We start from the raw sequence: 15,365 nt of genomic DNA, 5'->3' as shown, positions 1-15,365 counted from the left end.
TGAAGTATTAAATTATTTGCTTTATCACTTTATCACTTTATCATGAATAGTACCAACAGCTTTTGGACACAAGATTTGCCAGCTGATTTGTGCATGGCTTATAGTCTGAGGAAACATTCAGGGACTTGCTGTATTTGTTACATATTTAACTTAATATCTGGCATCTCAGTGTTTCATAGGTAAGCAATAAGTACACTGGGAATTATGTTTGCAAGCAATAGCAAATAAATACACATTTTAAATGATTGCATGAAGAACTGATTAATAAATTGCATTATTATTGTATTATCTGTGGTAGTGACAGCGTTTACCCTACTGAGGAGGACACAGTGTCAAATGCACGCTGAAAAGAATAAAGTAAACTAAAGTGTAGGCTGAGATTTTATTTATACTACTCTTCTGGTGACACCACTAAGATGGTGTTGCTGTTGTATGAATTTAGCAAGTGATGTTTCCATAAAGTAAAGGGGCGGGGGCAGGTGGTTAAAACACTGTATGGTTAGGAGATGTTTAAGGGTGAAAAGATCTTGGATTCATCCCCAGTAATTACAAGCTGCAGAAACTGGAATAGAAATAAAGTGGAGACAGCTAAAAAGTAATTCAAGAAATGATCCGTCAACTAAAGCCTTACTAGCTCTTTTACTTAAAAAACAGTAAGAAGTCAGATCTGTAAGCACATCAGGCAAAATCTTGACCAGCACTACACAGTTAGTAGTCATATTTTGGATTGGATTACTCAGATAACCACTAGTAACAAAAATGCAGTTTTACTTTTGCTTTATATAGGTACATATGTGTGTGTATATACACACACACACTTATAATACGGTATACATCTAGCAATAAGAGAGTTACATCAGTGTTACTGTAACTAAGAAGTCACCGAGTCAAACTATGGCAACTGCCGTGGCTCTTTCCCCACTAGAAAAACCGTTAAATCCTCAAGAATGACATGGTGTTTCAGCTGGCTGGATTTACTTGATGGTTTGTGGTTGTCTTGCTCAAATGTGCTTTTCTGTATATTGACTGGGGTGTTGCTGTGGATATATTGTCACAGAAGAGAGGCTCTGTTCCTGCTTGAGAATGTCAGCTGTAGCACGTCTGACAGGGGTATCGCCAGTTTACGCAGGAAAAGCACGATGGCTCCAGCTCTGTCTGCGGGCCCAGGGGAACCGTGATTGTTTTGGTGCAAGATGTGTTCTTCTAAACAGACAGGTGAGAAAAGTGCCTTACCTCTGGTAACAAAAGGATGGGAGCACTCCACCTGTAGGCAGATGAGCATACCATATAACCTCTCAAGAGCCACGGAAAGTAAATTCAGACAGCTGACAAATCAATTCGCTACCTTTGTGGCCTGAAAGATGATGAATTGTAAAATGTTTTTGGGTCCAATAAGAGCACTGCATTCTCCACTGTATGCATAATGAAGCAAATTCCAGCTATGTTTAACTATAAATTTCCTTCCTGTTTGCCTGTCAGTTTTCCTGGACTGTGTATTTCCAGTTTAGAACTATATGAGAACTCAAAAAAGGCAACCTGATGTTGTACTGAGAAACTATAAGGTACCAGATAACCTTATTGAAGTCACAAACTCCAGAAACAAAACAAACCCCCAGACAAACAAAAAAGTAAAAGCATCACCCTTCATGCTGAGTAAAAAACCCTCAATTTCTCTCCTCCTTGAAGGAACTGTGCTGCCTCAGGAATGTAAAGCTCACACTGACGTGAATAACTGTATTGTGTATCAGCCATAATAGATTTTCTGTAAACCTCACTCAAATGTAAATGAGTTGCATTATTTTTCTTTCTTTGTAAAAAATACTGTACTCGTTGGTCAGTCACAACCAAGACTCCTTTTGAGCAAGGGTACCTCAGATGCCTTTGCTTGTTTTCTCATGATGTTTAAAGCTGATTGTAAGACTGCATGATTAACTTTAGAAGACACAAATTAACTTTAAGGTTGCTTCTTCCTGCTAAGCTGGCACAGATTCCCTCTGAAACTGTTCATCTATTGCAAACTTTCTCATTTGCAGATTAATTGCAAGCGTACTTTGGTCCCCACTTTTAATGAGTTCAAATAATTTAATCAGAGCTGATCAGGCTGGGGGTCACACATAAATGACAGCTGCACTTCTGGCAACAAAGAAGCTTTGACATCAGTCCAGTAGGGAATCTGCATGAAAACTCAGGTATCTGGAGGTTTTCAAAGAGTAAGTGAAACACCGTTGTCTTCCTGCTTTTACAGTCCGTGACTAGTGCCATACCTATGGGAGGTCTGCTGGTGGAGAGGGAGCGCTGGGTGGAGAGCCAAGGTGACCGACTGCTTGCTCTGAGCGAGTGTATTGCTGTGGAGCTGGCAGAGCCTTAGCCGCCCTCTGCACGCAGTAAGGAGGGACCTCCTGGTCCCTATCCATGTGCGGTGGAGCCGAGGAGGAAGATTTGGCCTTTGCTGCCCAAGAGAGGTCCAGGCCTAATGTGTTTGAAGCTTAACACTGGGATCTTGACAGCTTTGTTGGAGGCCTCGTACAGGCTATGCTGGCTAAAACACGTTGGAAAAATAAAGAAACATATTTTCAAAGATCATGTTCTAATACTATCTAGCTTTATTGTGGTTTTTCATTTTAAATTTCAGCTCTGTTTCAGATTGTGATAAAAAACCTAAGTATGGGGGAGTAGGACTGTCTAGTTCTTCGATATTTTTAAAAAATTCCTTTTTATTCATTGGTATATTGTACTGATCCATATTGTATTAGTCTTTGTGTTTTATGGGTAAGGTTGACAAAGATTGCGTTGTGTATCATGCAGTTTGGTAAGAACTTCAGCGCTCTGCTAAGAACTGTAATGTAGGTAGTCTAGGGATGTGTTCTGAAAAATCTCATTGTTTCCTTCACCAAGAACACAGTTTATTCTCATTGCTTTCTTCTAATCTTACTTTGCAAGGTGGGAACCATTTTATGTACTGATACATAACTGTGGTAACCATCCTAACAGACGCCTGCATGTGCTTCTGTGGTGTGCTGCTATGGACCTGCGTGCTGGGTTTTGGCAGTATGTTCTCTGTATTATTTTCAAGGTTAACTGTTAGGTTCTTAGCAGATACGTTGTCTCGGGATTATTATTTCCTTCTAGTGGTTATTTTCCTTTAATGCATCTTCTTTGTTGTTTATGTAGAACGTTTAAAATATTGCTCCTCCTGTGAAATGTACTGCTATTTCTTCTACAGGTAAAAAGGCAACGCAAAATCATGTTCTACACCAGAGATCAGTGTGTGATGCTGTCCCAGTCCTGCTTGCTGACAGACACTCTTTGGGCGGCAGTATTTCTTACTCTTCCAGGCCTTACATGTCCCAGAGAAGAGCAGCACGTTACGCGTTTCCTACGCTTATCAAAGAATAAACAAAATGATTCTTCCAGGTGATACGAAGAAGTAGCGATGAGGAAAAGTTGCTGTGCTTGGTACGTCAGCGTGCAGGACACCACTGCCAAACTGCCGTCATCGTGATTCTCATACTGGCCTGGGAAGGGATCCCGCATCTCCTGGCTGATACGCTGTACAAAGAACTGACACAGAGTCTCAGAAAATACGGCTGTCCCACCAGCCGTAGATGTGCGTTAAATGAAGAGTAAGTTATTTAATAGCGAACGATTGTTGTGTTGCTTGTTGAACGTTCTGCAATAAGTAACTTGAGAATTCAATAGTTCGACTAATAAAATAAATGTAAAAAAGCTCATTTAAAATTACAAACCACTAGGTGTCATTTCAGTAAAAAACTTAGTTCCTGGCTTTTCCTAGAGACCAGGCTGTGAGCATTCAGGGAAATGAATGGCCATGAGCTTCTCTTCTGGCTTTGTGCACGCTGCCCAAAGACAGTCAGTGTGCCCTTTGCATACATGGCCATGCTAACGAGCTGCTATGAAGGTGATATGTGATTTGTTTAAATAAGTGACAGACTGAACACTCAAGGTTAGGATCTTCCTCTCTGTGTCTCTGGGAGGACTTCAGTTTAATTGACTAGATAATATATTGCAGCTGAGGCTCTGTAGCAGTGCTGCCTTTGTGCTGATTTTTGTCTAGCCTGTGTTTAACAGACACTAATAGCTGTACAGTGACCTGAATCTAATGCTTGTGTTTTTAAAGGGTCAGGCTGAGTGGAGTTTTAAGACTTTCAGAGTTGGATCAGTGGTATTTGGAACCAGTGGTAGTGTCACATGTAACAAAATAACTGTGGATTTAGGGGTGGGCTTTAGTAGCAGTAGTATTTTCTGGGATAAAAATTTTATTCAACTGGAAAAGTAAAAATTGAAGTAGTGTGGGTATATCTATATAGCTGTAACTGATTGTTATGTATTTATTTCCCAGAACTGGGGCTTTGGGGAGTTGAGACTGTCTTTATGGGGAAAAAAGTCAGTCCTCTACACGAGTATTTCATTAACAAAAGGTATCCGGTTAAATCATATATTTCATAAACTCCTGTGGTTTTATGCTATGTATAATAAAAGAACTAGCAAATAGCATTGACTTAAACAAGCAAAACAGAAGGAAAAAGATAAAAAGAGCTGTGTTATCGGCCAACTTGGTATGTCTTTATTTCCTTTCATAGTCGTACTTGTGCATGTCAAGGACTTGATCCAGAAACTTGTGGAGCGTCATTCTCATTTGGCTGTTCATGGAGTATGTATTTCAATGGCTGTAAGTTTGCCAGAAGCAAAAACCCCAGGAAATTTAGGCTTCTCACAGATGACCCTAAGCAAGTAAGATTTATTTCATTCATTGGTTTTTTTTCCTCCAGGTATTTATTCCGATGATTTTCAGAACTAGAAATTGTATCTACGGATATCCACCCTTTTCTCTCACACATGTATGCATAACTTCTCACACAGGCACCCAGCTGTTTTGTAACTGTAGAACTTATTAATTTTACCACTGTATGAAAATTTAGTGTCCCTTACTATGTATTAAGATACCCTAAAATTACCCTTAAATGCTTTTCTGTATGCATATTTAGCTCCACTGTGTAACTCTGTAATGTTAATTCTTTGCAAGTATAAAATACAGCTAAATTTTTTTCCTAAGCACCAAAGCCTGCACCTCATAGATTTAGTCCTTTTGTCTTGTCATGGAAAATTTTGTACCTTGGGCTGCACTGCTTTCACACTGCTGGCTGACCCGCTGACAACCTGGTCTTCTGTCTGCCACCTAGAATAAACTGGTTTTTCTGTGAACAGCATGTTTTATAAACATTCTTGAAGGAAATGAACATGCCAAGATATGATACAGTGAAATGATACTGTAATTGCTGCTTATGAGTGTCAGTGATGACATGAAGCTGAGACAGCACAGAAAACATGGTGATATGTGAAGTAAAAACCTCTAAAACCAAAACCAACCAAATGTTTTTTACAATGGGAATAATTTAATGAAAAAGAAATCAGGTGTTATAGACTGATAACCACTGCCTCATGAACATATGTTCCTCAGCGTAACTCAACAGTACCGTTGGTTCTGACTGTAGATGGCTCTAACCCCACTTCCCTGTGGAACTCCTAGATAAAAGTGTCATGGCTTTACTAGCACATCTGGCATGCTTGAAGAGACATATACTACAGCGCAGTCAGTTACCTAGCGCTCTGTTTGGGTCACCTGCCCATCATCTTTCTCAGCTCCTGAACTCCACTGCTGCTAGCTACAGAAAATACCTAGCTGGGTGGAGTCCAGACAGTAGCAGAGGTACTCTTGCTTTTTTTGATGTGTGGTGTATACACAATGTGAAATGTTAATTGTTTCTTGGAAGAGAGTGAAGTCAGTTGTTTCACTGGAGCTAAATATTCCTCCCAAGTCCTATTTTTTGATGAAGCATCTTTTATGCATATGTGTGGGAATGCAAACCCTTCAGTCTCCTCAGAGTTGTGCTGTCCACTCGCACTGTGGGTATTCACAGACTTCATTAGGGCTTAAAGGGGGGGGCTTCTGCCTAAACAGAATAAAGCGCACGCAGTCCTTCTGCCCTTCTCACTGAATACACAACTAAGGCAAAGGCAGTACAAGCTGAAAATAGCCCTGCTTGTCTCAAGAAGGAATTTGTTCTAGACATTTTCATTTATGGAAAAATGTATTTATTAGGGATTCTTTCTTAGAAGCCCTGCTCCTCCTCCTTTGTCCTTTTTCATTCTCTGTGATCCTGTGTTTGTAGGTTCTTCCCTTGTGTAATGCTAGGCATGGAGCATTCTGTGCATGTGTTTTCTCTGTAGGTTTCTAATGTTTTTAATAACATTGGCTGATGAATCAACAAAGGTGGCAACCTTGATATGTGCTGCCTAATGAAATATTAGGCTGTGCCAGATCTCTTACGAGACAGCTCAAATAGATCTGTCTTTGATGGGAATGTGCTTTGTGAGACTGCAAGCTGTGCTGGTGATATCACTTCCTCTTGAGTCTGCCAAGTGGCCACCCTGAGCTCCATTTGCACACTTACTGAAGCACAACAGCATTTATAGCAGCTTTCCCTTTTCCATGGAAGTTGTTTTAAAACCTCTTTGTATTCTGCAGCTGAGAGGGATGAGGGTGGCACAGCTGACAGGTATTCCAGGCGGTGTGTGCCTGCAAGGGGAGCACATGCACCCTTAGGCTACCACTGTGCAAAAGCCTCCAGCTCTTGGTGGCAGTGGTGCTGGGGCAGGTGCAGTGTGCATGCAGCTTGTCAGTGCACTTCAAAGAAGTGAAATTACTGGTAAATAATTTTTCTCTTAATTTGGTTTTGTCGTTAATTTTTTTAGCACATGCTTCTTTTAGCTAAATATTGGATATTGATGATTTTGCAGATGACATAAAGCTAGGAGGTATAGCAAATTAAGAAGAAGATAGTTCGAAGTCCAGAAAGATTTGGATCATTTGAGGCACTGGATGGAGTGAGATGAGGTTAAGGGTGTAATATACCTAGGTAAGAATAGTACGTAGGACAGATAATTAAGGGTGCGTTACCTTCAGTGCAGTTCAGAAAAACTTGTGGTCCCAATCAACTGTTGATAAACTGTATGAGTTAAAAAATACAGTATCAATTTGTAATGTAACATCACATTGAAAAATGTGAAATTATCCGTATGTTTACATACATTTGTGTTTGCAGTATATGGTGATAACGGAGTTTTGGTTTTGGAAATTTTTTTGTTCTTGTTTTTTTTTAAACAAAATCAACTGTTGCTTTTTGCCACTATACAGTATGCAAAACCGAAGCTGCGGTTGTCTCTCAAAGCCCGGCCCTTGGAGGAAAACAAAGTAGGCAGTGTATCACCACCTTTTTCTTTCCCAGTTGGTTGGTGATTTTCCTGGAAAAGCAAAAATTTAGGAAGAGAACATATGGGTTGTTTCTAGAAGTAAGCACTTAAATGTTAGACTGCCATAGAAGCCCACCTAGCTGGTTCCATGTTTATATGGCTTAGCCCAAGGAAAGGAGTATTACTTCCAAATCTAGTAGATACACATTTCCATAAAGTCCTGAGTTTTGCACCTCCGAAGAACAAAATATTTAACAAATGTTCCTGATAAAAGTTCTGTTGCAATGTTAGAAATGTACCTTTTCCCCTAAGAGATTAAATTAATGTTAAATGCTACTGGGAGTTACTCATACAATTAAAAGCAAAAGGTGGTGGAAACCTAGGCTTCTTTTAGCAGGGCTGTGACAACATAAATTAAGGCCCCATAAGCAAAACGCTACAAGAAGACCTGGGGTTCCATCTCCACTCAGCATGTGGTGTAATTTTTCTCTTCTGGATGTTACTTCTCTATTTTGTGTGAAACATTCCTCCCTCCTTGACAGTCCACATATCAGCTCGGGGGAAATGATGCAGAAATTGGTTCTGTGTGTGTTGGGTTTCTTCGCCTTAGCAGATGTCCTCCATTGTTACTTGGTTAACTTACATGTAATGATTTTGGTATTTTAGTCATGCAATAGTGAACTTTTTTTCCGGTTAGTGACAAAGGGCAGCAGAAGAGAAGTCAGATTAATAAACTGTGAAATACAGACTGACTTGTTAGGCATCTTTAATCTGGATTAGAGTCTTACAAAGCAAATTACAACACTCTAAATGTCACCTTTCTCTGCAGGAGGAACTTCTTGAAAATAATTTGCAAACTTTAGCTACTGATTTGGCTCCGGTTTATAAAAAGCTTGCTCCTGAAGCTTTCCAGAACCAGGTAGGCCTGTGACATTCAGCTGGTGTAGCTGTAGCTCTGAACAGACAGCATAGTTTAAAAACAAGATGAAACCCCAAAGTATGTTTGTCGGTAGAAGCCACAGACCTCACAGACGTGGTGGATTCCATTGCTTATTTACAGCAGTTGCTTCATTTGGCTAGTTTTAAAATAATGCACCTTTTTTATTCAAACTGATGGTTAAGTTATGCCTTGAGCTGTGCACACGTAAATGGCTTAGAGGTAATACTGTGAATAAAATGTTTTTATTCTTTAAAGGCATTTTGACTCTGGTGAAGCTGATTATGTTCTTGAGAACCAGTCATAAGTGTCACATATTTCATAGGAAAATAGGTGCTTTCCGATTGTTCTTACTGGCTGCATTTGTTCAGTCCCAAGTGCAGCTGTGGCTCATGGGGTTCCAAGCCGCTCACTTTCAGTCCCAAGTACCTGTAGTTTATTTTACTTTTAGGTGGAGAATGAACACATGGGCCCAGACTGCCGGCTTGGATCTAAGGACGGTAGGCCTTTCTCTGGTGTAACAGCTTGCATAGATTTCTGTGCCCATGCCCATAAGGATACACATAACATGCACAATGGAAGCACTGTGGTACGTACACAGGATTTTCTCATTTGTACTGTTTACTATTGTGATAACTGTGTGTTTTAAAATGCTGCTTGACTTAGCCGGGTACATTTGCATGAAGGTTGGTTTGGGTTTTTTTAGGTATTATGACATTAACTGCATGTTGCCATTTATAAATTCCCATATTATTTGCATGTATTTAATACTGGTCTACAGATGATGTAAGTTCATCTTATTACAGAACAGACCACGAAAGGTATGGGAGTGATCCCTACTACAAAATACCTTCATTCTTTTGAGACACCCAGGTCCTTTGGAGAGGACTGGCCATAGGACAGATAAGCTATTCACAGCAGAGGTTTGGTGTTCAAAGGCAAATAATTACCTAACCAAGGAGCCGTATGGAAAGAGCTGTAGAGTAAGAGCTAAATCAAACTGATTCATCATTAACTCTACCTCCCTGAAGCTCAGTTCTCATCACATTAACTTAATCTTGCACTGTGCACTTACCAGGCTTCATGTTAGTGTAGTTACTAGTCCAAAAATAGAGAGTACTGTGTCATGGTGGAGTCAGGTGACTTTTATGATCTCAGTATGAAAGAAAAACCCGCAGGTGTGGGTTTTTTGGTGTGTAGTTGTTGTAACAAGTACCTTGCTGAATTGCTGGGAGGGGGGAACATTGGGGAATTGCTCAGTTAAGTGATTGAGACCACAGTCTTGAAGAAAGCCAAGCTCAAAGGAGAAAAGATAAAAACTGGCAATGTGTTTTTTAGTATTCAAAGCATTTCAGTGCTCTAGATTGCTAAGATGACTTCTTGTACGTCAGTGGAGGTACACTCAAGAGTAATTTCTCTATCAAGGAATGCATATCTGGAAAAAAATTATCTGAAATCTCTGTCTACTCTAGAAAGGGTCTTTTTTAGAATTTGGAATGAAAATTGTATTATTATGTTGCTGTGAATCAATAAAATGTTGCATTCACACACATACTTAACATTTGGCATTTGTATCAGCAATGAAATGACTGGTACAGCTGTTTAACGTTGTGTGCTTGTATGTTGGGCAAATGTCTGTTACTTTAAAGGACAGAAGCGCAGGTCTCAGAATTCACCAGGAATGGCAGTCCTGTTTTGCCCTAGCGTTGAATGCCACTTACATGCACATAATCTGTAAGAAAGTGCCAGAACCATACTTCGCAAACTATTAGTGAGATGCTATGTGTGTGAGAGTAAGCTCATGTGATAGTACAGTCCGTTCAAATCTTCTGAAGTGTAGGAATTCAAACCTCTTAAAGATCCCAGATTTGAAAATGAGGCTTCCTTTTCATGACAAGTTGCATGGTATACTTTTAAATTAAATTTAATTCAGGCATTCTGAAAATAATAATACTTTATGTGCTATATTGCCTCTTAATTTAAAGACAAATTAAATAGAAACTGAGTCTGCTATTCATTCCGCCACATTGGATCCCAGAGAAGTTGTAAGTTGTGGCCAGAAGCAGCTGAAGGGACTATTAGCCCTGGTTTTTTGACGAATGTACCAGGGAATAGTTCTACAAATGTATTCACCCATAATCATCTGATGTTATTTCAGCCTCAGATTATCCTTGCTGGTGTTGATACTTTATTTCTATGGATTGTGCATAATGTGTTTGCAAGTAATTCCAAATCTTAAAGCATGGAAAATTATGACCTGTGCAAGGTTGCTGTATAGGCCAGAACTTATCACTGTCGTTCTGTTATCAAGTTCTGCCAAACTTTGTAAGCCTTGAAGGACATTATCAAATTACTGTAACTGCTGAAAACCAGGCCTTAGAATCCAATTTTCATCAGACAGCTCACTCATACAAATAACTAGTGCATAGCTGATAGTCTCTTTATTTAGGTTTGTTATCTCTTTATTTTAATATACTTGCAACAAAGGGCTATATATAAACAGGAGATAGTTGCACGTATTAATGCTCAGTTTATATACTTGAATTGGGGCATTTGCAAGGTCATTAGGGTTCAGTTACCTAATGATCTATATACAGCCTTCACAGTGAGTACATAGGGCTGTGACTGATAGGACATACAGGGTTTGCTGTCTATTCAGTCTGTCTAGCTATATAGTTACAGTGGTACGTATTGGAAGCCTAAAGGAAAAAAACATTGCTGTTCTGCAAACGGTGATAGGACATGCTGGCTTTCGTCAATCTAGATCAGTTTGATGATGATCGAAATTATAACCAATTCTGGTAATAAGATAGGAAAACCAGTGGTAAGAACACAAAAAGAAATTCCTACGTGTGATTCTAGCTTCTGTTTGGTCACCAGCTGCATTCCCATTCAGTTCCAGAAGGTACTTTGGCTACCTACTTACTTTAAAATACATTATGATTTCTTATAAATAATCGGTAATAACGATGGAGGAGTCATTTACGTAACTATGACACATTTTGTCTGTAAAACGTACTATGTGCAAGTTATACATCTGAGGGGATGGTTTTCATATAGATTGCTTTCTGATAACATAGTAATAAACATAATGAGAACAATTTGCACTGCCTTACAAACTTCAAACTTCCATAACCTATTTTTCTCTTGTATTTTATTTGATTTTTTTAATATGGTAGTCACACCTTACAGTTTAAATCTGTATGTCCAAAGTGTACTTGTCATCTTGCATCTCATTAGTGTTGGTAAGACAATTCTTCCCTTCCTCCTTATTCCAACACAAAATCTTCATTTATAAGATCTAAAGTTCCTCTAGAATAAAAAGGTTAAAATTAATACCTTATAAGTTGGTATTTGCGAACGTTGCCAGCTCTATCACCGCTACTTGCGGTGTAAGTGACACCTTCTCATTCTCTCCCTTCAGTTACTGGTGAATCACTCTTACCACAGATATGAAAGGAATGCTGCACAGTGCACAAAAAGGAAAGGAAAACCAGACTCTATTTAAATTATTTAAACCAGACACAGACGTGAGTTCAGCAATGCACTTAGATGAGTTTAACGATAAGCATGAGAGTTTACTGTATACTAATGTATTATCTAATGAGCTGTCAATAATAATTCCCTTGCTCTGTCTCTGCCGGAATTTCAGAAAAGCATTCCTTGTGTTTTTCTGGGTATACATGTTTTAATGATTAGCTGTGTTATTTGTATGCGATTCTGAAAATAAACGAGGCTGTCATTTTTGTTAAAATGAGGCTGTCATTTTTGTTAGCAGTGGGGGAAAAAGTCTGGGAAATGTCTTCTATAGATAAAAGATAGAATAGTACATCTTAACTTACACAAATTGATGTTTACCATGGGAGATTTGATTTGCCGAACACCTTTCCTGGCTAGCAGAATCATGCCCTGAATTTAGCGGGGCTGCTTTTTGGTAGAAAAGCTAAAACTATTCTCTGTTTGCTCTGTAGTATAATGAACACACTTGGTAATTCTACAGAGGTGTAAACTAACATTTTTATCTGAAAGTAGGAAAAGTAATTTCTGCCTACGGATTGAGTTTTTAAGTCAATAAATATACCATCGATTTTTACTCAGACTCCTTTTGTCATCTTTTAGCGTTCTCCTAAGGACCGCTGATGTACGTTTACAACTGCAGTGTTAGGGTGCAGTGTTCCTTGTAGATACGAAGCTAAATGAGCAACACACAGATAAAAGCTTTGTAGTTATTAATGGAGCCTGTGAAATATTTCTGTTTGTTGGATTAGCTGCATAGGATCATGTTCTGCATAGCTGTGTGAATCCATTTAAATCACTGGAACAAAATGGTGAATGAAGACTTCACTAGATCTATAGGATGTATATGGGTGTTTCTTATCCTATGGGGCATGTTGTCCTTTTTGAGGAAGGAGGGAAACAAGCTGCAATTACGTGTAATCATTGGTGCCACACAGTCTGTAGCAGGCACTGTGGAAGAAGGGGAGGAAGATAAATCTATGCTTCAAGGGCAGCTACAATATAAAATGTATTAGCAGCAGCAATAGCGCTAATCAGGAATCCATCAACAAACTATTCCTGATTTATTTAAAAAAAAATCCTCTGCTCTTCCAATAATTTACTGTATTTCTTAGTTACAGCTCATCAAATCATTGCATATAGGTGGAAGCCTTTGCAATATGTAACAGAATGTGTCTGTGCAGGTTAGATACATTCTGGGCCATGCCCACAGCTTGCTTTGTGAACTGCAGAAGTCCTAGATGCTTAAACTACTGGTGGTTCAGAATATACCAAACAGGAGAAAAGATAAGCCCCGCAGAGCTGTAGAGGAAGGATTTTTATTACTGTTCTTTATACTGTGAAAATGGAGAAGCATTAGAAGATCACTCTATGGCGTGCGCACCATAGCTGTCTTGCAGCATACATACAGAAACGCGGACTGATGGTACGTCTGTGTGTGTATATAGTGGCCAAAAGGAAAGTACGTTTGGGGTTCCCTTCTCTGACTCTCAGACTTACGCAGGCTTATCCAGGGTGTAACAGGCCAATAAAACACACAGTCTGTCTCAGCTGTAAAGGAAAATCAACATTGTTCCTATTTGTAATGGTAGGTGATGATGCAGCAGCACCTCAGTCCCAAATGGCACCCCCTCTGCTTTCCATCTGCCACGGGAAGATGAGGATAGGAAACTTGATTACATCTTTCAAGTTTAGAAAGGCTGTTTGACTGCTTTGCTGAAACTTGTACTCAAAACGGCTGTTCTTACGACACAGTGGAAAAGGCTACATCATTTCTACATGTGAAGTTCAAGAGGACAAAGGCAGATCAAAGAGTCCCAGAATAATGCATTGGGAGCTGCGTAGCTACAGATGTTTCTCTGGAAATCTGTGGAGGGAATTTCATTGAGTTCATGGGTGCATTTTAAGTTTAAAAGAAACAAAAATAAAGTTTTACAAACATGCAAGTTCTACCATGACATCACTAAACCCAGAATAGGTAATGGTTTTGATCACCAAGCACACTGGAAACCTAAACAAACCACTGGGCCAACATTTCCTTTGGCTGTTGAGCATTCTGGATGATTTAGCTGTGTGTTCTGGAAAAAGTATTTAGAGTAGCAGGGTACGTAGCTTTACTGTGTAACTGGACTTTGTAACAGAGTCGATTGGTTTTCTCATGTTCAGGTTTCATTTTGGTTGGTCTGCAGCACAGTATCGGTACCGATGGAAACTATTGCTTTTAACTTCTCAGCAATAGCTTCTCTTAAGATTCTTAGTAGAGCGTTTTGCACAGATGGGAATATTAGAGTGGCTGTTGAAGTAGATGTTGCTCATTTGGTGGATTACTTCAGCTGTAAACTGCTAGTTTATTTGTAGGGCTTTAATCTGTAGCTGGTTTCCCCATAACATTAACTTCTCAGTTGCCTGCTTACCACTGTGTCCTTCCTTTTATATTAAAATACATTATGGAGGACACTGACCTTGAAATTTTACATACATTAGATTTGCTGTCATGGTATTTAGGCTGTAGGTGTACTGGTCATCAGGTTTTTAACACAATTCTGAATATACACTGATTTCTTAATTTTATGTATTCTGACTCAGTATTTAATATATTGTGTGTATTGGAGCTGACGATACTTTCAACGTAGTTCTGCCAGTATCCTGCAGCCCTCATCTTTAGTTCCTCAAAACAGTTTGTTAGCTGTGTGGGCTTTGTGATAGTGACACATATTCATTTTTGCTTAAAATAGGTTTTCCTTCAACCAGTACAGGCTTTGATTTTTGTCTCTGTTTGTATGCTCACCCCTGGGCCAAGCACCGTGGAAATGTAGAGCTAATCTTATGTTTGCCTAAATGTAAGTCATATGAAAGATAATTAATACATTTTTAAAAGTAAATCTTTATGGAAAAGAATAAATCTAATAGATGTACAAGATCAGTTTTCCATGAAAGTGTCTGGTAAAATACATGAAAATTTAGAACTGTAAATTGGATGAGGGTCTCTGTTTCCAAAGTAAGCAAGATTGTGGATTGAATCTTCAAGATACGGACATTTTTCAGACTAGTGCGTGGGTCGAGACATGGGTTGGACAGAGTATTTTAAAAGACAAGTGAGAATCACCCTGTTTCTGATGAGAAAGTGGCAGCTAGGCCCCTCCGTACTTGTTTATCATTGCTTTACTTTTTAATTCAGAAGGGGAGCGATGTGCTGGGCTTTTTTAAGAACACGAGTCATATGTGATTGTGCTCTCTATATATCCTATTCTCTTTCACTCTTCCTGATTGACTTGGAAACTCTTGCCAAATTTCAACCAGATTTTATTGACCTTTGTGGAAACTGAATTGTCTTTGGAGATTTTAACCTGTTATTCCAAGTTGTGAAATTTCACTGGTGAGTGGAGGAGATGGGTCCAGGTTGGCTCCTTCATCAAGGAGCATGGTTCTTGGCTCAAGGAGCAAGTGGCATGGTTCTCACAGCCCAGGTTTATCTGCATGCTTCTGCTGGCCCAGCAGCCAGGCGGCACCCAGCCTCAGCTGGGCCCTGTTCCTGCTCGCTGCCCAGCGGAGGTGGTGGCGGGGCACGGAAGGGAGCAGGGATGACGGTGCTGGGGTTGGGCGCGTGGAAGCGTGGGGACGGAGAAGTCCATAGGAAACC

The 15,365-nt window shown here is 39.6% G+C and overlaps 1 protein-coding gene across 6 annotated transcripts in view; it reads left to right on the top strand.

Moving 5' to 3' along the window:
* The window catches only part of TET1 (tet methylcytosine dioxygenase 1), an 80,564-nt gene that overhangs the window by 47,285 nt on the left and 17,914 nt on the right, over positions 1-15,365 (top strand). For 4 of the 6 annotated variants that reach the window (XM_055719603.1, XM_005433445.4, XM_055719602.1 and 1 more), the window contains 4 exons: positions 3,415-3,623; positions 4,602-4,752; positions 8,102-8,191; positions 8,661-8,798. In XM_055719603.1, the coding sequence (XP_055575578.1) occupies positions 3,415-3,623; positions 4,602-4,752; positions 8,102-8,191; positions 8,661-8,798 (588 nt within the window). Of the gene's footprint in view, positions 1-3,414; positions 3,624-4,601; positions 4,753-8,101; positions 8,192-8,660; positions 8,799-11,633; positions 15,145-15,365 lie in introns of those variants that run through there. The other 2 variants (XM_055719607.1, XM_055719605.1) reach the window with 2 other exon arrangements.

The sequence above is a fragment of the Falco cherrug genome, chromosome 9, assembly GCF_023634085.1.
Source record: "Falco cherrug isolate bFalChe1 chromosome 9, bFalChe1.pri, whole genome shotgun sequence".
Classification (NCBI taxonomy): Eukaryota; Metazoa; Chordata; class Aves; order Falconiformes; family Falconidae; genus Falco; species Falco cherrug.
Note: the sequence above shows the minus strand (reverse complement) of the source record. Positions and strands in the feature narration are given on the sequence as shown.